Consider the following 25,818-nt stretch of genomic DNA (forward strand, 5'->3'; position numbering starts at 1 on the left):
GTCTGGTCTCATGCCCAATTTAGTATTTTGTTGACGATACCAATGTCGGTTGCGAGTGGCGAGCGTATCTTTTCGAAGCTGTAATTAATCGAAACGTACTTGCGTTCGGCCATGATTCAAGAAAACCTTGTCGGTTTAGCATTGCTATCAATAGAGCAGGAAATTGCGCAAAAATTAGATTTAAGTAAAATTATATCAATTTTCTCTGAGTTGAAGCCACGGAAAATGAAGTTTTAGTAAACTCTAAAAAAAATTAAAAATACTTTTGTGTGTTATATTTTCGTCCTTTTGTTGAAAAAAAATATATTTAATATACAAAAGAAATATTTTTTTGTTTTATTCTAACTAAGCTTGAATTTAATATTTCTGATCTCCAATTTCTTTCTATAAATACGGGAGAAAGGGGCCGCAAATAATAGCCGTTTTTTTTACACGCGTATACGTTTGGTTTGCGCGTGAAAAAAACGCCTATCCTCGCTTAGATAATGCTTAGGAGACCCATCTAGCGGCAGTGGTTAAACAACCAGCTACAGCCAACATAGCTACAACCAACATAGCTAATAACTCGCCTAGGGCGCAAAATTCTCTTGAGCCAGCCCTGGATAGATGAATGTGCAAATTGTTTCTGATGTGCACAACGAGTGTCTGAAGAACTTGTTAATTTTCTTTCCATCGGAAGGTGCCAGTTGCCTTCGCCCACACACCCTAATAACGCCCCGATTCTAGTGTGATAACAACATTCTTCACCACGGTAACGAAATCATATGGAAACTTTTACACCCTTTTGGTATTCTATCCGCGAAAGTAGCCGGATAATTTTTTACCCACAAAAATATGTGGTTACATCGAAATAACCACACAACAGCTGTTGCTTAGAAAAAAGCAAAACTGAAAAATAAAGAATTGTAAGCGCAAATAAGTAAAGATAATAGTAAAAAAGTGTTGCCTCTTGCTATATATTATATATTTGTTTACATTATGTTCTTTTACAGAATAAATTACAATATAACTATGTAAAATCTTATGCATGTATGTACATATATACACATCGTCTCGTTTATTCGTTAACCTCGTATCTACGAGTGACACATTTTCGGTAAAGCCATGGCGGAACCATACAAGGTGGCAGCATGGTGACATACCTACAAACATAAATAAAAATTGCATGTACTTTGTTTTTGTAAATTCGATGGACGAATGTCAAAATCATACTGCGCCGGAAGTTGATGTATCAAATCAAATAAAAAAGTTTATATTCAGCTGTCGCATGCTGCCACTTTGTATCGTTCCGCCATGGATATAGCGAAGAAAACCAACTTAAATTTCACCACAGACATTGGTGAGTTCTTCGGTGATGACAGCGTTTCCAATTTGGCCAGAATCGCGAATAAAAGAACTGGTAACGATTTTCGGTTACATAATGTTCTGGGTACTATTTTACCGGTAACGCTCAGAATCGACCCGTAAATGTATAATTTTGCCAACAACAATTTCTTGAGATATTGCCTTAAATATGGGGTATTCCATCCCATTTCGACCAATTTTGAACCCGACCCCTTTAGAATTGGCTGACAGTTTTTGTTCTTTTTCTAGATTACGAAAGACGTTTTTCAGAAGTTTTTCAAATTTTTTCATCCAACTCAAAAAAAGTTATGAATTTTTAAAAAAACACCATTTTTGTTTTCAAAATGCTATAACTTTTTCAAAAATTGACCGTTTGGGATCATTTTTTTTTTTTTAATATGTTTTTAAATGTACTTTTGGGAAAAAATACAAACACAATTTTAAAGTTTTTTTTTTCAATTAAATAAAAAAAAAAAAAAAATTCTCGGCCCACTCCGGGATTAGTGGGGATGATTGCAGAATTGATTGAAGTTTTTAATGAGAAAAAAAGGGCGAAATTCGAAAAATCTCGAAAAACTGAAAAATTACAAAAAAAATTTTTAAAATTTTTTTGAATTTTTTCCGAAAAGTACATTTAAAAACAAATTTAAAAAAAAAAGATCCCAAACGGTCAATTTTTGAAAAAGTTATAGCATTCTGAAAACAAAAACGGTGTTTTTTTAAAAATTCATAACTTTTTTTGAGTTGGATGAAAAAATTTGAAAAAACTTCTGAAAAACGTCTTTCGTAAGCTAGAAAAAGAAGAAAAACTTTCAGCCAATTCTAAAGGGGTCGGGTTCAAAATTGGTCGAAATGGGATGGATACAAATATATACAAACCAACAACGATGTCGGCAATCATGTATACACGCTTTCGTAAATATGTATGTATGGCTATATCAGCCCCTAAAATTTAGACTGTGATAGGCACTAGATAACAATAACAAAAGTAAATAACAATATTTATAAACACACACATTTCGCAACGAAGGCAATGCAACAGAAGGATACCAACACAACCACGTTACTGCCAACCCATGTTACTGCTGCAAGGGCGTTGCAACGATAAACCCTGCGTCTAAGTACATAGTTTATGTCAAAGCCGGCCAAAAGTTGCACATTGTGCAATTTGAGTTCGTATTTTCACACAGACACTAACGATGTGCGATCACGAAGTTTGCTTTCGCTTGTCAGTCACTAAAATCAACAGTGAATGCAAAAGGAAAAGTCCATGCTACTTTTTGGGCACATAATAAAAACAATATGCTGAAATGTTAAAGTGACTTTTAAAACGTTTTAGCTAGTATTATTAAGTTCCTTTTGAACATACATATTAATACTGACAATTTAATAGGGGGACTCATGAAAGCATATAAACTTATAAGGTGTAAAATTATATCCATTTACACACGCTGTTATATGAACGCACCTAGTAATATTATTGATAAACTTAATTGTTTATCAGCTGTATATTGGCACAAACAAATTTTTTGATTGTTATACAAATTAAAAAATGCCAAGATTAAGTGAAAAATCAAAACTAAAACGTCTTTACTAAGATATACTTGTAAATGACTTGCTGATGTTGGAGATTTCTGATGAAAATGCCTGCAAGGTTGCATTCCTCAGAGTTTACCGCGTTTACACAATGAAATGTGCGCGTAAATTTATACAAATTGTGTAAATGATTTTTCATATAAAATTTGACAGCTCGTTTACGCACTAGATAGATTTATATTTAACACACTTTATAAGGCATTTATAAGGTTACATGAGTCCCCTAATATAAGTAACTTTTTACACGTTCTACTTAGTTTTATTAATTTTTATACATTTTTTTTTTTAATCAATAACTTTATGTTTTGAAAATATATATTTCTATCTTTACATTTACTTTGTTTTATAATTCTTTCTTAATGAAAAAGTTTATTTTTTAAAGAAAATTTTGCATTGAAGAAACACCATACACCATACCCCAAAGTTTTATCTGGCTAGCTCGACCTTAGTTATACGAATATAAGTAAATATAGTTAGGATTAGCTTGAAATTAAATGACCAAAGTCCTTTTTAACACGCTTTTATTAGCTTGGCCTGTATGTAACGGAATCTTTGAGCTTAATTTTCACCGGTTTCTAGAAGCCTGATTAATTTGAAACTTTGCACACGTATCAAGGCTCGATGACAATGCATAAGTGTGATGGTGTGGTGAGATAAGGTCAACGGCCATAAGGTCAATTGGCCTTATTACCACTTTGAATGGCCATAAGTTTGATTGAAACTTTGCACACGTATCAAGGCTCGATGACAATGCATCAATGTGATGGTGTGGTGACATAAGGTCAATTGGCCTTATTACCACTTTGAATGTCCATTAGTTTGATTGAAACTTTGCACACGTATCAAGGCTCGATGACAATGCGCTAATGGGATGGTCTGGTACATAAGGTCAACGGCCATAAGGTCAATTGAACTTATGACCACCCCAAATGGTCATAGATTGTAAACCTTGAACATAATGCGAAAAACGCATTCCTTTATTAATGATAGAAGTGGATGCATGGCACATCTACGAAAGAGCATACTGGAGCCCTTTTTTACACGCTTTTATTAGCTTGGCCTGTATCTATCTATGTATCCATGTATGTATGTAACGGACTCTGGAGTGGAGCCGAGAGCCCCGGTAATGCAGAGCTCCAAACTCCGTTGCAACTTTTGAAGCATTTTAAGATAGGTACTTTTAGCTAGAGCAGGCCACTATACCAAGGCACCATAAGGAAGAATCGGGCAAACAATGGCTGTGTAAATCCAGTAGGTCACCTTAGGGGAGAATCCCCAGGAGGTGCCAATTGCCATTTTGCAGGTGAACAGCTCTGCTGCTGCCTTCTTGGATCGCTCCACTATATGATCACTCCATAATAGCTTCCTATCCAGAATGACTCCCAAATACTTGACTTCATCGCTAAACGCTAAGAACGTACCCCCAATTCTTGGCGGTGTAAGATTTGGTACTTTGCACCTCCTCGTGAAGAAAACAAGCTCGGTTTTATTCCGGTTGACTTCCAAAACTGTGGCGGGTTGTACTCCTGGAGCAGCTCCAGGATGTCAGCTGGATCCGCTGGCGTCACTGGAACCCAGGCGCGCGCCCGGATATACCACCCCTATCAGCGTGACGGCGGCCCTATAGAGGTTTACCGACCTGGCGTCGTCACAGGCAATTAGCTTGACATTGCCCTGGAACCACCCTGCATCAGTGTAAGATGGCGATGGGCCAGGGTTGTCTTTCTTAACCTTAACGGCCACCGTAGCGAGCGCGGCCTCGATCCACTTCCACTGTTGTTTCGGGATCCTGCCATCTTCGCTGCTCTCGTCTATAATGCCAATGATCTGCCGACCCTTGGCAATTTCGGCGAAAGACCGCGTCCAGCCTCCCTGCGTCTTGACCCTTTTCGGTGCCGTGGAGTTGGATTTATCCATGGACCGCGGGCGTTTCGAGGTTTTATCACTCTCGACTAAAACTTTTAAAATTACTTGAACTAAAAAATTAAAAATAAATAATAGCTTAAAAAAACTAAAAAAACACGCTTTTATAGTAAACCGAACTAAAAAATAGAAACTAGTTTTCAATTAAAAAGAGTTTATATAACAGTAGTAAAAGGTCAAACAATCGTTTATAGTTAATCACCTCAAAATAAAATTATAATAAAATTTAAGTTATTAACAGAATAATTTAATTCACAGTAAAAAGCGTGGGGTGCTTGATATTGAATATTACAATCATTCTATTGGCAACTATCTGAGAGGGAAGATATGAAATGTAGTCAAATGCACCCCACGCTTTTTAATCTGAATTAAATTATTCTGTTAATAACTTAAATTTTATTATAATTTTATTTTGAGGTGATTAACTATAAATGATTGTTTGACCTCCTACTACTGTTATATAAACTCTTTTTAATTGAAAATTATTTTCTATTTTTTAGTTCGGTTAGCTCTAAAAGCGTGTTTTTTTAGTTTGTTTTTAAACTATTATTTATTAATTTCAAACTTCACAGTCCACATTTTCTTTTAGCACGCTGTGGGGAGTTGTCACTCAATTTTTACACACACGTATGCAATTGTTTTAGTATTTGTGTGGCCGGCTCTAGTTTATGTACTTCTTTATTGTGTACTTTTATTTATATACAAGTATTTATTTTAGTTATTATTGTATTTGTTTACATTGACTTAAACTAAAATGGCGTCTATACAAGCAAGTTGCATGCGCAGCAACTAACAACTACTGTTAGTTGCAACAACAAGTTATAATCACCAGCCTGTTTAGGGGTATGAAAATGAACAACTTGCGGGAGCATGGGCGTACATATCGGGGAAGGAGAACAGGGTATATGCGGGTTGGGAGTATTATTTGGGCTTGAATAATGTTAGTCCCGAAGACAATCTTATACTGTTTTCACACAGACGGCTTATTGAATAATAAAGGCAGTTTTCTACATTAAGACGCTTATTGAGCTCAATCTTCCCTACACAATTCGAATCTATAATTATTTCATTAGTAGCTAATCGAATGCCTAATGAAGTCAAAAGCACAATGCAACTCTGTTGGCCGCGTTCCGCTTCTTAGTTTTTGGTGTGTTCAGTGCTTAAAAATGTCATTTGTCAAAGTAAATGTCATTGTCTGCATGGCGGAACGATACAAGGTGGCCGCATCGAACAGCTGGTTATAACCTTTTTTATTTGATTTGATACATCAACTACCGGCGCAGTACGATTTTGACATTTGTCCATCGAATTTACAAGTACATGGAATTTTTTTTGTTTGTAGGTATGTCACCATGCTGCCACCTTGTATCGTTCCGCCATGATTGTCTGTCATATAGCATTGTCATTTTATTCGCTTGACATTTCATCCTTCATACTAATCGAGCAGTTACTTCTGTGTGAAAGCAAAAAATTTACGATTTCATTAGAAGGTGAAATGAGATCATTAAGTTTCTGTGTGAAAACAGTATTATGTTATTTGTCCATGAAATAAAAAAAAAACTATTGTAGTGGAGTTGGAGATGTTCATATCCAGAAGTGAGTAAAACGGTATATCTCATACCATGTTTTTCTCCCTTCTCTTGTAGTTATAGTATAGGAATTGAAGCTGAGGAGTACTCTGCGCGATACTATACAGAGCCATGATTCAATCACAAGAGGTTTGCTCGGCTGACAAATTTTGACAATTGCAGCCATTTTGCTCCCAAATCGAATTGATATCCGTTAACCGTGTTGTTTCTTTGCAATTTTTCGAAGAATATTAGTAGTAGAAATAGGAGGCAATTAGTTTACAAATACCCGATAAGTAGTGAACTACATAATTCCTTAGAACAAGTTTTTATTTTATGATTTAATTATGATTTTATTAACTATGCCATGATCTATAAGTGTGGCTGAACATAGGTTTTATGAAAAGTACGGACACCAAGGAATCGTGCACTTTCGTAAACCTATGCACATACGAAACGTAAACCAATTAAAAATTCATCGTTCAACGTCAAAAACTCGACTAGTAAATCACGTAAAAATGTCATCAGTCAATAATGTAGATGACATAACGAAATGTACTCATTGAGCAAATTAGCTTTTTCATTCCGTATGTTCGCAACATTCGTCTCCATTTAAGAATTTGTCGAATCGGTTTATATTGGGAATAATATGTATATACTTATTTGATATATTCGGACCTCGTGAGTTAGTATCAAACGAACGTGTTCCGAATATTCTAAATGAACGATTTATCCGGAACACTTTCATGAATACTTAACGGAAAAGGTGAATACTTCCTGTGTAGCAAGACCGCACAAAGCTGAACTTTTCAGTCAAAGTCAAGGCCGGAATATAAAGCTCTAAGACAATAAGCCATTTTCTTTTATTTGTTTGTCAATTCATTGCGGCTGCTAATTAGAGTATCACCCCATGTCGGCTGCCTGTTCAAAATCGTCCTCTCTAAATATTTTTCAAAAATTTCCCATTACAGGATTTGTCAAAAAAACACCCTATATTATAATTAGATTGAAAAACGCTTTATCTCAGAATGATTTTCATTAACCCCCTCTTCTGTAAAAATGCATTTAACTTATGCTCAGATAGGGAGTTTTTGAATTCTTCAATCAAATTCTAAAAGAATAACCAAAATAACCCTTTATCAATTCACGAAATATTTAGTAGAAAATCAGTTCTTTCCCCAAAAACCTGTTGCCATTTACAAATTACATATCACTACTAATGTACTACTAAAGGTACTTTTAAACTCAAATTTTCGCTGAGGGGGATTGAATTATTCCCCGTTTTCCTTACTTCATAAAAGCAACCCGTCCAGATTTTTCAATTTGGGAGTGTCAAAGCTCTGCCATCATTGGAGAACAAACCTCTAGTAATTGAATCATGGTACAGAGCTACATCAAAAAGTGTTGGCTATTAATATTTAACACGAGTTTGACTTTGATGGGTGGTCCGTAAGAACCGCATATTGGCTGAATGTATCCCTAGTGTTGTTGTTGTTGTTGTAGCAATGCTCGCCCCACCTAATAGCCGCGACCGATCACAAATCGTCATCAATACCTCTAACGGGAGTCCAAGGAAACTTGCCGTTTCAACAGGGGTGGACAATAAGGAAAGGGGTGTTAGAGGCGTTGGTTCCACATTACAATTAAAGAGATGGTTGGTGTCATGTGGGGACACATTGCAAGCAGGGCATACATTTTGTATGTCGGGGTTGATTCTGGATAGGTAAGAGTTTAACCTGTTACAGTATCCAGAACGAAGTTGAGCAAGAGTGACACGCGTTTCCCTGGGGAGTATGCGTTCCTCTTCTGCGAGTTCTGGATATTTTTCTTCAAGTACTGGATTCACCGGGCAATTCCCGACATAAAGATCCGACGCCTGTCTATGGAGTTCACCAAGGACCTGCTTGTGTTTTTCCGCTTCATACGGCTGGGTTCTCAGGTGCCGTATTTCCTCAAAATGCTTACGGAGATGACTCCTTAGGCCCCTAGGCGGTGCTGGTTCGTCAATCAGATGTCTGTTGGGATGCCCAGGTTTCTGGGTATTCAACAGAAACTGTTTGGTCAGCATCTCATTTCTCTCCCTGATGGGGAGTATTCTCGCCTCATTATGCAGATGGTGTTCTGGAGACATAAGAAGACAGCCCGTGGCGATTCTGAGAGCAGTATTTTGGCAGGCCTGTAGTTTTTTCCAGTGGGTGGTTTTTAGGCTTGGCGACCATATGGGTGACGCGTAGCACGTAATCGGCTGGCTAATTGCTTTGTATGTGGTCAAGAGCGTTTCTTTATCTTTTCCCCAGGTACTGCCAGCAAGGAATTTGAGGATTTTATTACGGCTCTGAATTCTTGGAACAATTGCGGTTGCGTGCGCACCAAAATTTAGATCCTGATCAAACGTCACACCCAAGATTTTGGGGTGTAGGACAGTCGGTAGCGTAGTGCCATCGACGTGGATGTTCAATATGGTCGACATTTGGGGCGTCCATGTTGTAAATAAGGTCGCGGAAGATTTAGTCGGTGACAATGCCAGGTTTCGCGAGGCGAAAAAACTGTAGAGATCAGGGAGATAACCGTTTATTTTATTGCATAGATCATCAATCTTTGGGCCTGGGCCTGTGACCATTATTGTGCAGTCATCGGCGTAGGAAACGATTGTGACTCCTTCCGGTGGTGAAGGTAGCTTAGATATGTAGAAATTAAACAAAAGCGGGGATAGGACACCACCCTGTGGCACCCCTTGTTTAATTCTCCTTTGTTTTGATGTTTCGTTTCTGAATTGCACCGATGCCTGCCGACCACCCAGATAATTTGCGGTCCACCTTTTAAGACATGGGGGAACGGTAGACCCTTCCAGGTCTTGCAGTAACGAGCCATGGTTGACCGTATCAAAAGCTTTTGATAGGTCTAACGCTACGAGTACTGTTCTATGGTGGGGATATTGATTCAAACCGCAATTTATCTGGGTGCTAATGACATTTAGCGCGGAGGTAGTGCTATGAAGTTTTCTGAAGCCATGCTGATGAGGGGCTAGCTGCAAATGTGCTTGGAAATAAGGGAGCAAAATGGCTTCAAGCGTCTTTGCCACTGGCGATAGGAGAGATATCGGACGATATGACTCACCTACGTTAGCTGGTTTCCCAGGCTTTAGTAGCGGGACCACCTTGGCCATTTTCCATTTCTCGGGTATGACAGAGGTGGAAAGAGACAGGTTGAAGACATGCGCTAAATATTTGAAACCCTCTTTCCCTAGGTTTTTAAGAATCGGCATGGCTATGCCGTCTGGGCCCACTGCTTTGGATGGTTTAGCGCGACCAATGGCGTCCTCAACCTCTCTAGCGGTGATGGTAATTGGTGACGCGCTGAGTTTGTGTTTATGTGCGTGTCTATTGGCTCTCCGTCTATCTTTGTCGACCGTAGGATGAATTATATATTGTCGGCAGAAAGCGCTCGCGCATTTTTTCGCATCCGGCAGCACCTTATCGCCAAAGGCGATGGAAACTTTGTCTTTGTGCTTAGTCGGATTCGATAGGGACTTTACGGTGGACCAAAGTTTACCTACACCGGTAGAGAGGTTACAACCTCTTAGGGGCTCTTCCCATTTCGCCCGCTTGTGTTCGTCCACAAGCAATCTGATGCGTTGGTTTATATCCCTTATTTGGGGGTCGCCTGGATCAAGCTGTCTTATAAGGTCGCGTTCCCTCGCTAAGCTCGCGGCCTCCGCCGGGAAGTGGGGCCGGATTTCGGGAATTCTCCCGGCGGGAATGAAATGTGCCGAGGCGGATTAAATGACCTTACGGAAGGCCCCCTCCCCTTGGCGGGCATTAGTCGGGATAGGGAGGGAAGCAAAGCTGCTGTCTGTTGCAGATTTATATTCTTCCCACTTTCCTTTTTTGAAGTTTATGAAAGTGCGTTTTTCGGTGACGATGAAGTCGGCGGTACGCTCGAACGAAATAAGTATGGGCAGGTGGTCGGATGCCAATGTTACCATCGGCTGCCAGTTGACGCAGTTTACGAGTTCTGCGCTCACGATTGAGATATCTGGCGAGCTATGACAGCTTCCTACCATACGTGTGGGGGCGTCTCCGTTTATTGTGCAGAACGTCGTTTCGTCTATTTGATCCGCCAACATCTCACCCCTACTGTCCGCCCGCAAGTTTGAATGCCATAGGTCGTGATGGGCATTGAAATCGCCTAAGATAATGCGATTGTTGCCAGTGAGTAAGGCCTCGATATTAGGGCGGTATCCACTGGGGCAACAGGTGACAGGAGGGATGTAGATGTTGATGATTTCTAGATTTGCATCGCCTGACCGGACAGATAGGCCTTGACGTTCTAAGACATTGTCACTGCGGTTGATGCCAGGATCAAATATATGATATTGCACAGAGTGGTGTATAATAAACGCGAGGCCGCCTCCATTTCCGCTCTCGCGGTCTTTCCTGTGGACATTATAACCAGAGCAGGTCTGCAATGCAGATCTTGCTGTGAGTTTAGTCTCTTGAATCGCAGCAATGCGGATGTTGTGCCGCTTCATGAAATCGACTATCTCCGTAATCTTCCCAGTTAGTCCATTACAGTTGAACTGCAGAATTCTGAAGTGCATGAGGGGTGACGCCGCCACTCTAGGGGTAAGTGAGGGGTGACTACGCCTAGGTTGTGGAAGGCCAGGACGCAATTGCTCTTGTGGCCTTGGGACTGGGCGCCCATGGGCAAGCATTGGGGTACCCGGATGATTTGGGTTTGCGACCTGGCAACATGGCGCGATGAAACCCGTCGAGGGGTTGCCGTCGCGGAGACCAGAACATCTAGGAAAGTGGCACCACCCAAGGCAGGAGCTGCATTGGGCGGATGTCGCAAACCTATATATTCTGTGCTGGCAGACGGTGCAAACGGAGGCAGGGACTAAGAGTCTGTTTCCCTGACCTGCACGATTGCTGCCAGAAAAGAGGGGGGGAGAAGAAGACGGGGGCAGGGGCTGATGCTCAGCATTGCTACCAGCTCTACTACGAAGGTAGTAGTTATGAGTGGTATCAGCTGTTTGAGTTGTTGGCGCCGTGGGGCGCGACCAGCAGCGGGTACTTGTTGTGGCTTGCTGAGCAGCGAAGCTGCTGGAAGGTAGTGGGGATACGCTTAGGCGTAGACTACGGGACGCCCTTGGGCGTGAGCAGCAAGGAGCCACAAAAGATTTATAAAAGTTACGTGGACGTCGGGTTTTGGGATCAAGCCCAGAACAACCTGTCCGATGCAACCATCCCTTGCACGAGACACACTGAACAGAGTATGACCGTCCTAAAAATATTCTTTTCTGGCAAATGCAGCAAAACCATTTCTCAGGGCCGGGGTCAGGAGACGGACCCGGATTGGGTTCGATACCTTCCCGGAGTAAGAGAATATGTAGCAGTCCTGCTGCAAGGAGCTACTGGGAGGATGACAATTTGTGGGAGGGACGAAACAAATTAAATGGGGTCACACTGAAATGACAGTCCTTGGTCGGGAAAAATCCCGAGTCGCTCCGGTACATAGAACCGACTGCCTTGGGAAGCGCTATCCCTAGTGTTCCCAGAAGTATGTCGACGAAAAAATTTAAAACCCTCTCTGCAGGTTGGGTTTGTATTTAAAAAAGAACCTTGTCCTCTTTGCAAATACTAGAAGATATCTTAAACATGTCCACATCTTCGACCTGACGCACCGTCGTTACTTACTCCATAGGTTTCGCGATGCTTCGGAAAAGATAGTGTTATCTTGACGGGAAGCGGAGAGTATGTAAGGAGCATTCATCAACTAATATGCAAAGTATGAATTTATGTCTGATCTGCCCAATCCACTAGAAAGACGATCCCGTAAACAGTGCCAATTACCGCAGAATTGGCGTACTTAATATCGCATATATGGTTCCATCTAGTGTACTGTGCGAAGGACTGAAGCCCAAAGTTAAAGAACTGATTTGACCTTATCAGTACGGCTATAATCTGCTATCAATCATATCTTCTTCCTGGAGGAGACTCGCGATAAGACAATCGACACCCATTATCATTTTTTCTACTTCAAAGCAGTCTTACACAGCCCGAAAAGAAGTTGCTTGTATGTTGCTATGTCTAAATTTTAGTTCCCTACAAATTTAGTAGAGCTCTGCCAAATAACGTTGAGTAACATTACCAGCTGTGTAAGGATTGGTAGCGAGCAAATCAAAACCAGATGACACTTCAGACAAGGCGACACACTTTGTGCAATTTCTTTAACTTAATGCTAGAAGATAGTTCCAGCAGCTGAACAAACCCGTAATGGCAAACTCTTTTATAAAGTCATAAGTACAGTTTTTGGCGTATGCTGATGATATGGCTATTATTGGCCTTAACGTGGACGCCGAGAGTTCTGCCTTTTCCGGCAAAAAAATGGGGCTTGTGGTAAAATAGTACAATGTGAAATACTTGCTGTAATCCATGAAGGAATCAGTGCATTCGCATCTTGGACGTATATAAATGCGACACCGTTGACGGATATAAATTAGAGACTGTGTAAGACTTCGCCTATCTGGAGAGCAGCATTAACAGCGAAAACAATGTGAGCTTAGAAATCAAACGAATAATAACTCTTGCCAACAAATTCAACTTTGAACCGAGTAGACAATAGCAGAGTAAAGACTTTTCCCGACGATTAAAAATCACGCTCTATAAGTTTCGTATCATACCTGTCGCGATATATTTTTCGGAATTATAGTTGGTGTGGGGTGAAGATGGCATGGCCTTTAGAGTGTTGGAGAGAAAAGTTCTGCTAAAGATTTATGATTCGAGGGAGGTACCATGATGAGCTGTATTAGCCTTACGCAGATATGAAGATTGTGCTGGAAATAAAAGCCCAAAGATTTCGCTTGCTTTGTCATGTTATGCGAATGGACGAAGATGCTCCAGCGCAGAAAAGGAAAGGGAGATGTCTACTGAGTTGTAAGCGACAGACGAAGGACAACTTAAACACGTTTGGTGCTCCCAGTTGGCATCAGTTAAAGTGAAACCGAAATTAGCAATTGAAATGGTCACAATCGTCTCAACGGTTAAGCGCCATTTAATGATGATGACGATCTAGAGATAAAGTGTGTTTTAAGTTGACTATTAAAAGAAAATTTCAAGCAACAATAGCTGCGTTTTTTTACACGGTTTTATTTAGGTTGACTTGACAGGCTACACGGCTGCACGGCCGTTGTGAACGAATTTTGTAATTAAAATTTTAGTAACTTCCCAATAAGCTACAAGCTTGAAACTTGGAATATAGTTCAGAAAACATGACAATATAATAATGAGATAAAATCGTCGCTAGGTGGCGCAAGGATCGAGATATTCACAAAAGTTGTATTTGTGTTCCGATTTGGCTCATATTTGGAACACATAATACATACAAGAATTGAAAGCGACCTTAAAAAAAATCGCCGCTAGGTGGCGCAAGGAGTGGGATAATTACAAAAATCGTATTTGTGATCCGATTTGGCTCATATTTGGAACACATAATACATACAAGAATAGAAGGCTACCTATGAGAAAAATCGCCGCTAGGTGGCGCAAGGATCGAGATATTCACAAAAGTTGTAGTTGTGGTCCAATTGGCTCATATTTCGAACACATAATACATACAAGAATAGAAAGCGGCCTATGAAAAAAATTTCCGCTAGGTGGCGGAAGGATAGAGATATTCACCAAAATCGTATTTGTGTTCCGATTTGACTCATATTTGGAACACATAATACTTACAAGAATTGAAAGCGACGTATGAAAAAAATCTCCGCTAGTTGGCGGAAGGATCGAGATATTCATAAAAATCGTATCTGTGGTCCGATTTGGCTCATATTTGGAACACATAATACATAGAAGAATGGAAAGCAACCTATGAGAAAAAATCGCCGCTAGGTGGCGCAAGGATCGAGGTATTCACAAAAATCCTATTTGTGTTCCGATTGGACTCATATTTGGAACGCATAATACATACAAGAATAGAAAGCGACCTTTGAAAAAATCGCCGCTAGGTGGCGCAAGGATCGATATATTCACAAAAATCGTATTTGTGGTCCCATTTGGCTCATATTTGGAACACAATACATACAAGAATAGAAAGCGACCTATGAAAAAAATCGCCGCTAGGGGCGCAAAGATCGAGATATTTAAAAAAGCGTATTTGTGGCCCCATTTGGCTCATATTTGGAACACAATACATACAAGAATAGAAAGCGACCTATGAAAAAATCGCAGCTAGGGGGCGCAAAGATCGAGATATTTAAAAAAAGCGTATGTGTGGTCCGATTTGGTCCGTGTTTGGAACACATAATACATACGTGAATAGAAAGCGGCCTATGATGCCCCATTTGGCTCATATTTGGAACAAATATTACATACACTCCGGTAGAAGTGACATCAATTTATATTTTGGAGTTGGAGGAGGGACAAGTAATACGTGGCGCAGAGTCGAGTAAAGTCTTTGGAAGGATTATGTATTGAGGACTTAGATTGTAACAAATTGTCAGGAAAAAGTCCTTGTAATAATGAGTCACTAAATGAACTCGATAGAATGAGAAATAATAGGCAATTAAATAAAGACTAAAAACTTGAAACTAAAATAATAAAACAAATTTTTTAAGTTAAACGGTTTTATTGAAAACAATACTTACATGAAGTAATAATAATACTAAAAGCTAGAAAATAAGTAGGTATCATCAATCTACGGCGTTGATCAGACAATTAAATAAAAGCGTTGGACGCGTCAAATTTCTATTGATAGTCATATATAAGACCAACTGAACCTTAATCAGGCTAGCTACGCCTCACATTTTTTGAAATTTCAAGCGCCCAACGCTTTTATTTGATTGTCTAATCAACGTCCTAGATTGATGAGGAGTGTGATGACTAGTAGGTACCTAGGAGGTACCTAATTATTTTCTAGCTTTTAGTATTATTATTATTTCATGTAAGTATTGTTTTCAATAAAACCGTTTAACTTAAAATTTTTTTTTAATTATTTTATTTTACATCTATAGACGTTTACGCTTAAACTGCTAAGCGTCAAACTTTAAATACACCTCTGAAATTGCTGCGCATAAAATTTGTACTACTAAATTTCAATACGCATTATACTCAGATGTAACTGAAATATGTGTCTATATTTCACGCTCTACACTAATTCTATGTATTCTATGCGTGTCCGCTATTCATCGCAACTTATTCAGCTATATGTTATACATTATGGCCACCAGAGGTTTGTGTCTCCGATTTTAGGTACACCCTGTTCTGTAGCTAGATAAATAACCACTGCCGCTAGATGGGTCTCCTAACCATTATCTAAGCGTATTTTTTTACGCGCAAACGTAAACATACACGCGTGTAAAAAAAACACGGCTAATAGCTACAGCCTTGCCTGGCTACGCCTATGCTTGAGAGGCGATTGCATTTGAATGCATCTCGCAACCAACTCTTTTTCGATGTGTGTAATTTTCTTTATGTTTCATTCTTACAAGTAATACAAACAAATGATGAGAAGGGAGTGCAGTGGCTTTGCCGATGCGCTCTACTTCAATATCTTTATATCTCTCTCACCATGTTGCAATTTGTTGCGTTAGTGGTGTTTAGTCGTTGTTGTGCGCATGCCAAAAAATGTATTAAAGTTATTACTTGCATTTGTTGTTATACTTTCAGAATTTATATGCTGTATTGTATTTAATAATAAATGTAAATATGTAAACAATAATGCAATAAAAAACTTTTTACAATATATACAAGAGCATATATATATTCTATTTATCATATCCAAATTGCACAAATGGACTAAGTCCTATAGACCCCCTTAAAAATATGTACATATGTATGTATGTATGTATGTATGTTTGTACCAAGAACATTTTAGGTTCACGTTTTTATACTCAGTTGAGCAGAGCTCACAGACTATATTAACTTTGATTGGATAACGGTTGGTTGTACAGGTATAAAGGAATCGAGATAGATATAGACTTCCATATATCAAAATCATCAGGATCGAAAAAAAATTTGATTGAGCCATGTCCGTCCGTCCGTCTGTCCGTTAACACGATAACTTGAGAAAACTTTGAGGTATCTTGACGAAATTTGGTATGTAGGTTCCTGGGCACTTATCTCAGATCGCTATTTAAAATGAACGATATCGGACTATAACCACGCCCACTTTTGCGATATCGAAAATTTTGAAAAACCGAAAAAGTGCGATAATTCATTACCAAAGAAGGCCAAAGCGATGAAATTTAGTAGGTGAGTTGAACTTATGACGCAAAATAGAAAATTAGTAAAATTTTTGACAATGGGAGTGGCACCGCCCACTTTTAAAAGAAGGTAATTTAAAAGTTGTGCAAGCTGTAATTTGGCAGTCGTTGTAGATATCATGATGGAATTTGGCAGGAACGTTACCCCTATTACTATATGTATGCATAATAAAAATTAGCAAAATCGGAGAACGACCACGCCCAATTTTAAAAATTTTTTTTTAAAAGTCAAATTTTAACAAAAAATTTCATATTTTTACAGTATATAAGTCAATTATGTCAACATTCGACTCCAGTAATGATATGGTGCAACAAAATACAAAAATAAAAGAAAATTTCAAAATGGGCGTGGCTCCGCCCTTTTTCATTTAATTTGTCTAGGATACTTTTAATGCCATAAGTCGAACAAAAATTTACCAATCCTTGTGAAATTTGGTAGGGGCCCAGTTTTTATACACAGTCGACCGTCTGTCCTTCAGCTCGGCCCTTAACACGATAACTTGAGCAAAAATCGATACATCTTTACTAAACTTAGTTCACGTCCTTAGCTGAACTCACTTTGTATTGGTATAAAAAATGGCCGAAATCCGACTATGACCGCACCCACTTTTTCGATATCGAAAATTACGAAATATGAAAAAAGGCGATAATTCTATTCCAAATACGAAAAAAGGGATGAAACATGGTAATTGGATTGGTTTGTTGACGCAAAATATAACTTTAGAAAAAACTTTGTAAAATGTGTGTGGCACCTACCATATTAGGTAGAAGAAAATCAAAAAGTTCTGCAGAGCGAAATCAAAAGCCCTTGGAATCTTGGCAGGAATACTGTTCGCGGGGTCACCATGCCCAACATGTTGGTCGATATCTCGAAAACACCTGGTCCACCTTTATAACGATATCTTGAAAAGGCGTCCACCTATAGAACTAAGCCCCACTCCATTTTAAAATACTCATTAACACCTTTCATTTGATACCCATATCGTACAAACAAATTCTAGAGTCATCTCTGGTTCACCTTTAAGGCGATATCTCGAAAAGGCGTCCACCCATAGAACTAAGGCCCTCTCCCTTTTAAAATACTCATTAACACCTTTCATTTGATACCCATATCGTACAAACAAATTCTAGAGTCACTGATTTTCCCTTATTTTATCTCCATAGCTCTCAGCTGAGTATGTAATGTTCGGTTACACCCGAACTTAGCATTCCTTACTTGTTTTTCACATTTTTGTTGTGGAAAATATTGTGGGTGTGTTCTCACATTTTCATTGGTTGTTTGCAGCGAATCAAATTGCTGGCATGTTGCATTTTCTCATATGAACCTATTTAGGGGTTCTGTTGTTATTTAAGGATTATTATGGATTTCTATTGCATCCACTAAATAAATACAAAACTAGGCGTGTACTTTAACGGGTTGAAGTTCTTTATTCTATATACCTTTTACTAGTTTTTCGGTGATTAGAAAATGGCTGCAATGATCGGTGGGGATGCAATGAAAAATAATTAAATAGGAGTACCTATCTATTGGTTGTGGAAAGTTTTTGGATGTGAATTACAATTGCTTGTATACATACAAATCAGTCCCTGCCCGCTTTCTCCTGCCCAAACCCTCTTGCTATTTCCATCTTTTTAAACCTTCCACAAATGGATCAATATTTTAGGAAGAAATACATATCTGTTTATGGTATGGCTGGGTGGTTGGTTGGTAGGTTTGACGCGGGAGTATCAAAGACCCGAACCCAAGTAGTGCACTGGGTGCATATTTCTCACGGAAGCAATTGCTTCTGTTTTAGTAGGGCTGGTCGGTACTCCGTTTGAACACTTTACAACTCGTGCTGTAGCTCCTGCAAAGGCTGTTAAAAAGGATCCTCATTCTCTCAGCACGCAGTGTCCCGTGATTGTGGCTGTAAGATTTATTTCCTTGACCTATTTATTAGAATCTCTGGTCTCTTACACTCGTGATTCTGCTGGGTTTACTTGATTATCTTGCAGGTGTCCGAGGAGTATCAGTTGGAGACCCCTAACTCCTTGAATTCTAATACTAGTATGTTCCTTTTGATTGATGTAAATGGATACATCTCCACCGCCTCCGCTGCATCCTGGAGTGTCCCTGCCTTCACAAGTTCGTCTATCTTTCCGTTGCCCTCAATGTTCCTGTGATGTTTGCAAAGTTATTTGTAGCATTAAGCGACCTCTTGCTGCTGCTGTAGTTGTTGGTGTTGTTGTTGTAGCGATAAGGTTTCTCCCCGAAGGCTTCGGGAAGTGTTATCGATGTGAAGGTCCTTTGCCGGATACAGATCCGGTACGCTCCGGTAACACAGCACCATTAAGGTGCTAGCCCGACCATCTCGGGAACGATTTATATTGCCACATTAAACCTTCAGGCCATCCCTCCCTCCCCACCACCAAGTTCCATGAGGAGCCTGGGGTCACCAGAGCCTCGTCTGTTAGTGAAACAGGATTCGCCGCGGATAGGTGAGTTTGACAATTGGGTTTGGACAAGCTATATATTGCGCTGGCAGCCTGAAAGGGTTGCGCTACACAGCCCCTTAAATCTGGTATTTTAGTCGCCTCTTACGACAGGCATACCTACCGCGGGTATATTCTGACACCTTATCCCGCTGGGGGTGGTGCTGCCGTCGGACGAAGTGATGGGGAAGTTAAGCCCCATGAGTGCTACTTCACTATCTGAAAAATGCATACTACGCACCTTCCCACCTATATACCAGCCGATTCTGAAAAACGGGCTGACAGCGACACATTAAGTTGCTCAGAGTAGACACCAGCTTCCACGCCGCAGTCAAATTGAGACCCCCGTGTAAACCTCTTGAGGGGAAATTTGCTTATAACTCCTGTCAAAATATTGCCTCGCGGTCTAACAGTCAGAATCACGAAGAAGCTTTCTATTAGAGCATTTATTACAGTTTCGGACAAATTCGAACTAAAGGCAGCCGCACAGTACAGCTCCCAGTGCTTCTAGGGCTGCTAAGAGTGGAAATAAAAAAATTTTCGAAATATTTAGAATAATTTTAGTCAAAAAACTGCAGAATCAGCCTCACAAGAAGACTATGATGAAAAAATTCAAATCAGTTTTTATACTAATGGTTGGTTGTACAGGTATAAAGGAATCGAGATAGATATAGACTTCCATATATCAAAATCATCAGTATCGAAAAAAATTTGATTGCCATGTCCGCCCGTTAGCACGATAACTTGAGGAAATATTGGTAGACTGGCTTATCTGGACCCAGAATAGATTGGTATTGAAAATGAGTGAAATCGGATGATAACCACGCCCACTTTTTATACATATAAAATGTTGGAAAACACAAAAAACCTGTTAATTTAGTAAATAATACACCTAGAATGTTGAAATTTGACATGTGAACTGATATTGAGACTTTTGATAAAAATTTGGAAATTTTTTTTAAATGGACGTGGCACCGCCCACTTTTGATAAAATCAATTTTACAAATATTATTAATCATAAATCAAAAACCGTTAAACCTATCGTAACAAAATTCGGCAGAGCGGTTGCCTTTACTATAAGGAATGCTTTGAAGAAAAATTAACGAAATCGGTTAAGGACCACGCCCACTTTTATATAAAATAATTTTAGAAGGGTCGTGGACGAATAAAATAAGCTATATCTTTGCAACAAAGAGCTTTATATCTATGGTATTTCATTACCCAAGTGGATTTATAACAATAAATATGAAAAACTTCAAATCTAAAAAAATGGGCGTGGCACCTCCCCTTTTAAGACTAAGCAATTTTCTATGTTCCGGGAGCCATAACTCGAAGAAAAATTAGCGGATCGTATTAAAATTGGGTACACACATTTTCCTTACAGCAGAAAATATTTCTAGTAAAAATGAGATGATGAAATGATATAAAAGAGTTTTAAAAGGATCGTAGACGAAAATAACTTAGCTATAACTTAGCAAGAAATAGTTTTGAATCAATGATGTTTCACTTGTCAAGTTTTACTGTAAGAGGAAATGGGGAGACATTTTTTTTTAAACGGGCGGTGCCACGTGTTATGTAGAAAAGTAATTTATCTGAAATGAAATGTACAATTGAAGCTCACGCTGAGTATATAATGTTCGGTTACACTCGAACTTAAACACTTTTACTTATTTTAATACACGTTGTCATACTGCTCGGGTGGAGAAGCTTCTAGCTTATAATCTCATTAAGCGATTATATTTAACGGTTAACCAGAAAAGGCAATTCGGGTGATTGCGGATAACAACTTTTATACAAGAACAATAAAGGGCTTTCTCAGTGAGATATGTTTTGTTTTTAATTGTTTCGGTCTTTCTCAGTGATTAATTTTTAATTTCAAACGTTTTCTCACTATCACTGACATCGTGTATAGTGATTTATTGCGTAAGGGGCCCATTACTGATACTTACGGCTGAATTCTGTAATTCGGTCTCATCTCAAGTCTCTAAATTTGAGATTTTCCTTTAGAGACAATTTTTGTGACTTAAGATGATTTCATAATTTTGATTGAGCTTTAGGCCAGATTATTGAATAAAACTTCTTTTTTAGTAGTATTCAAAATATATATTTTTTTTTTCGATATTTCGACTTCAATCTGAAGTCATTATCAAGAATCTACGAAAAGAAAACAATTAACATTTTTAAACATACATTTCCGTAGCAAAATTATGACTTACACATATGGATATGTATGATCGACTGAACAGAAATTATGACAACATAATTTTAGTAAAAACAAAAGAGCGAAAAATATAAATAAAGATAAATCAAAAACTCCCGCGAATATAAACAATTTCATGTACCGCAAGTGTAAACAAAAAACATATGTATACATTAAAAAATTTGTCAACAAAAGTTAAAAATATATATATATATGTATGTATGTACGTATTTAATATATGTTGTGCTCTCAGCATTGCTAGAGTTATTGTTCCAGCTTAAGTTTAGCAGAAACGATATAATATAGAGACATTGCATAGACGAAAAATCGTGTGAGGCAAGCTTCACAAAATTCTAGTAGGTCACATTCACCACTTATCACAGCAGAATTTGTTAAACTACCACTGTCTGTATTTGTTATTTAATAATTATTTGTACACTTTTTATTCAGCTAATGTGTTCAGAATTTTAACTTTTACTCACTAAAACTCCAATCAGTGTATTTCTGTGCTTAAATTATGTTAAAAATTGTGTTAAAGTTTTTGGTGTGGTGAAAGTGACCTACTAGAATTTTTTTACGCTCCGCTGCTTTCCACCGAAGTTCGCGCATGCAATATCTTTATATTAAAAAATGTTTGAGTTTAGTGAGTGTGCATAACTGACAGCAGCGTGATGTTGCTGTTTTAAGACCAAATTTCTGTAGTTTGTGCACAATGGTCTACATCTGATTTAAAATTCATTTTTATATCATTAGGGGTGTTCAAAATGTGTAAGGTTTCTAAAATGAAGCGCTTATTATAATGTTTTTCATGTTCCATAATGGTTACGTTTTCAAAATCTGGATAGTGTCCCGTGGCTTTGCAATGCGCAGCCAATGCTGTCTTGTTTTCTGGATTATTATTTCTCAATTTAATATTCGATTTGTGGGCGGAAAGCCTCGTCTTTAGTTTAAATTTAGTTGTCCCTACATATACTTGTTCGCATACGTGGGACCCGTCGCCGTTGTATGGAATTTTGTACACCACTTTGGATTTCTCATGATTTGGTATTTTGTCCTTTAAATTACTATAAATTGGTCGTAGAGTGTTGTTGTAAGTAAACGCGATTTCATATAGTTCTTTGTCATATAAATTTGAACCCTTGATTCTTTCAGACACTCCTGGGATATATGTCATTGATTTATAAATTTTATCACCTTTCTCGGTTGTATTATTATTGACGTTCGCTGTGTGATGTTTGTGAATCAGTTTGTTTATAAGGGACCTGGGAAAAGAATTTTGTTCCAGGGTTTTTCTAATTATAGCTATGTTTTTGTTGTGAAACATCTTATCACTTATGTTAAGAACCCTTCTTATAAAATTTTTCGCTGTGTTCAAAATAGTGTTGGGTGCGTGTTTGGAATTATAATTGATAAGTCTACCCGAAGCTGTTTGTTTTTTATACCAATCAATGTATAACTTATTATTATTTTTAATTATTAATGTGTCAAGGTAGGGAAGTCTGTTGTTTTTCTCCACTTCCATAGTAAATCGTATGAGTTTGTAATATGTGTTAAGTAGTTTAAGCATGTTTTCCATTTCGCTCGTTTTGACGATGGCATAATAAAGATGGCGTCCATAAAGATGGCATACCGTTGCGCCCGATTTGCTCATCCATCGGGTCCCCTTCCTATAACTTGTGTAAATATGTAGTCCGTATACTTAAAAATATTACAAAATCTTCGAAATACAATGTCAAAGATTCCACAGAGTTCAAAGAAAAAGTTAAAGACACATACATTTACGATGATAAGAGTTTGGTGTCGTTTAACGTGGTTTCTTTGTTTGTTTAAGTCGTCAACGTATTTGGTTAGCAATCGGGTTTTGCTTTTTGATTCCATCTCGAATCTTGTTAGCAGTTCATCTAAAACAATGCCAGCTATCACTGGGGAGGCTGGAGATCCCATTGGCATACCTGATCGTTGTTCGTAAATTTTGTTGTTGTATTTAATATACCCGCGGTAGGTATGCCTGTCGTAAGAGGCGACTAAAATACCAGATTCAAGGGGCTGTACAGCGCAACCCTTCAGGTTGCCAGCGCAATATATAGCTTCTCCAAACCCAAATGTCAATCTCGCCTATCCGCGGCGAATCCTGTTTCACTAACAGACGAGGCTCTGGCGAGGGAGGAATGGCCTGATGGTTTAACGTGGCCACATAAGTCGTTCCCGAGATGATCGGGCTAGCACCTTAATGGTGCTGTGTTACCGAAGCGTACCGAATCTTTATCCGGCAATGGACCATCACATCGATAACACTCCACAAAGCCTTCGGGGAGCAACCTTATCTCTACAACAACAACCCTCTTTTTAATTTTCCTTAGCTTTGAGATTTCGTTCCTAAATTGAACCAACGCTTGCTAACCATTCAGATAATTAGCAGTCCATCTGTTTAGAAAGGGGGACATGTGTGAGCCTAATATATATGTATGTCTTGGAGTAGCGTGCTGTGTTTGACTGTGTCAAAAGCTTTTGACAAGTCAAGTGCCGCGAGCACTGTCCTGTGATGGTGATATAGTCTATGCCCCATACAAACCGATGGTTCAGATAAGAAGCTTTTCGTCATTTCTGTCCCATTTTAAAAGCTACAAGTTTAAAATTTCATCAAATACTTACGTATACGTCATATGTTGTTCAGATAAGTGATTCATAGCTATTTTTTATCTAAAAATCCGCTTCCTTAGTTGAGCTCCGTTCATGAAAGGTATGTCCCGTCCTTCCTTGTTTTAATTGATGTTGAAGACGACAAAGTTAATAGTGCCCTAAAGTCAAAACTACCACTCATTACAATATTGTTATTTTAATAAGTTTTTTTTTTTTCTATTACAGCATCACCGTAACAATAGTTATAATTCAATACGTGTATCCCCTACCAGTACGTTGAAGCGACAAGGATATAATGAAAGCAATAAATATCCCTTGTAGGGAGTCTCGAAGGAAAGTTCATCCAGGAATCGAATATAAGCTAATCGCTAAGGACACAATGATTCCACTGCCTGGAGTTTTAGAGAACAAAAGTCCCAACACGAGACTTCCTTACTACACTAAAAACCTTTGAATGCCATAAATAATATAAATTGCTGGCTTAATGTATGATTGAAAATCAGAATTAAAATGTATTTATTATATATAATAATCTCGTGTCATGGTTTTACTGGAACAACTCCTTCAGAAATTACTGAACCGAATTTTGTATGTATATATGGTAGGTATGCGAGAACGTAGCTAAATATATTTCATACTTTTGGGTAACCAGGGCCTGGCGATATCTACCTAAATATGGACCCCGGAGACCATACAGCGAGGGTTTATATACCCTTGCTCTGCTCTGGAGATAGAAAGCTATATATAAACCAGAGGTTCCACCAAGGATTTTTGTTTTGTTTTAACGATATGGGTTTCAAACGAAAGATATGAACAAATGATGGTTTTTATTTCAATATCTTATTCTGCTCCGGAGGTATTGGCCTAAACTGGGGTCGGGATTAAAGGTAAACGTAGATGGTAAGGGCAACAGTAGAAACAGAGGCAAACTTAGAAAGGAAAAGGGTAAGAAGACATTTGTGTGATGGAGGGAGACAGAAAATATTAACGTCAGGGTAGGATATTCTCTATTACGGATTCAAAAGCAGGCCTGGCGAATTTCCGATGCGGTCGCCATCTAGAAACAAAAGCTGTAATATTGAACAAACACATCTACCCTATCCACAATTGTTTTTAACTTCATTCGAAAATACCCTTCCTAATGTAGTCATTTTTAGCTGATGTATCTTGGTATTAAGGCCCAAAAACGACCTATCGCAAAATAGAATGGTTTCCCAATGGCCCCGGTCACATTGATACAACGCTGAATACTATAACAGAAATAAAATTAAACAGTATGCTGTCTTAAAACAGGTACTGTGTTACACGATTGACAAAAATTAAAATTAATTCATATAATTAATTTAAATTTGCTGACTTCATGTATATACATTTATTTATTAGTATATCGACTGCTGAGTGGAATACATCGGCTGCCAGTTGGAAAGCGCCCTATTTCAGAAGCATGGCACCTTCCAAACAAATTCTGAAACAGGTCGTTTTCGAACTAGCAGTCGTGGTATTCCACTCAGTAGTCTATATATAGTCTTGTTTTTTGTAACAAAAGTAAATTATCAAATTCAAAATATATTTGTCTAAGTACCACAAAATTAAATTCCTCAATTCAATCATTTTAAATTTACATACATCTTTACACACATTCATCACATAATTCAGTTTATAAATTCGCTTACTTGCCTAAAATACTAACGATTATTTTTTTTAATACTTAATTTACCCTTAGCCCTTCGAAATAAGTAGACTACCACTAAGTTTTTAAATTCATTGCTTATCACATTTTAAATTCATTGTTGTTTTTTTTAACTTTTTTA

At 38.4% G+C, this 25,818-nt stretch overlaps 1 protein-coding gene across 2 annotated transcripts in view; it reads left to right on the forward strand.

The window, feature by feature from the left end:
• Window positions 1–24,502, forward strand: part of LOC137250470 (TBC1 domain family member 5 homolog A-like) — a 217,561-nt gene extending 193,059 nt beyond the window's left edge. For both annotated transcript variants that reach the window (XM_067783357.1, XM_067783365.1), the window contains one exon: window positions 24,233–24,502. In XM_067783357.1, the coding sequence (XP_067639458.1) occupies window positions 24,233–24,243 (11 nt within the window). In that variant the 3' untranslated portion in view covers window positions 24,244–24,502. The remainder of the gene's footprint in view (window positions 1–24,232) is intronic.
• The last annotated feature ends 1,316 nt before the right edge of the window (window positions 24,503–25,818 follow it).

This window comes from Eurosta solidaginis, chromosome 1, assembly GCF_040869045.1.
Source record: "Eurosta solidaginis isolate ZX-2024a chromosome 1, ASM4086904v1, whole genome shotgun sequence".
Lineage (NCBI taxonomy): Eukaryota > Metazoa > Arthropoda > Insecta > Diptera > Tephritidae > Eurosta > Eurosta solidaginis.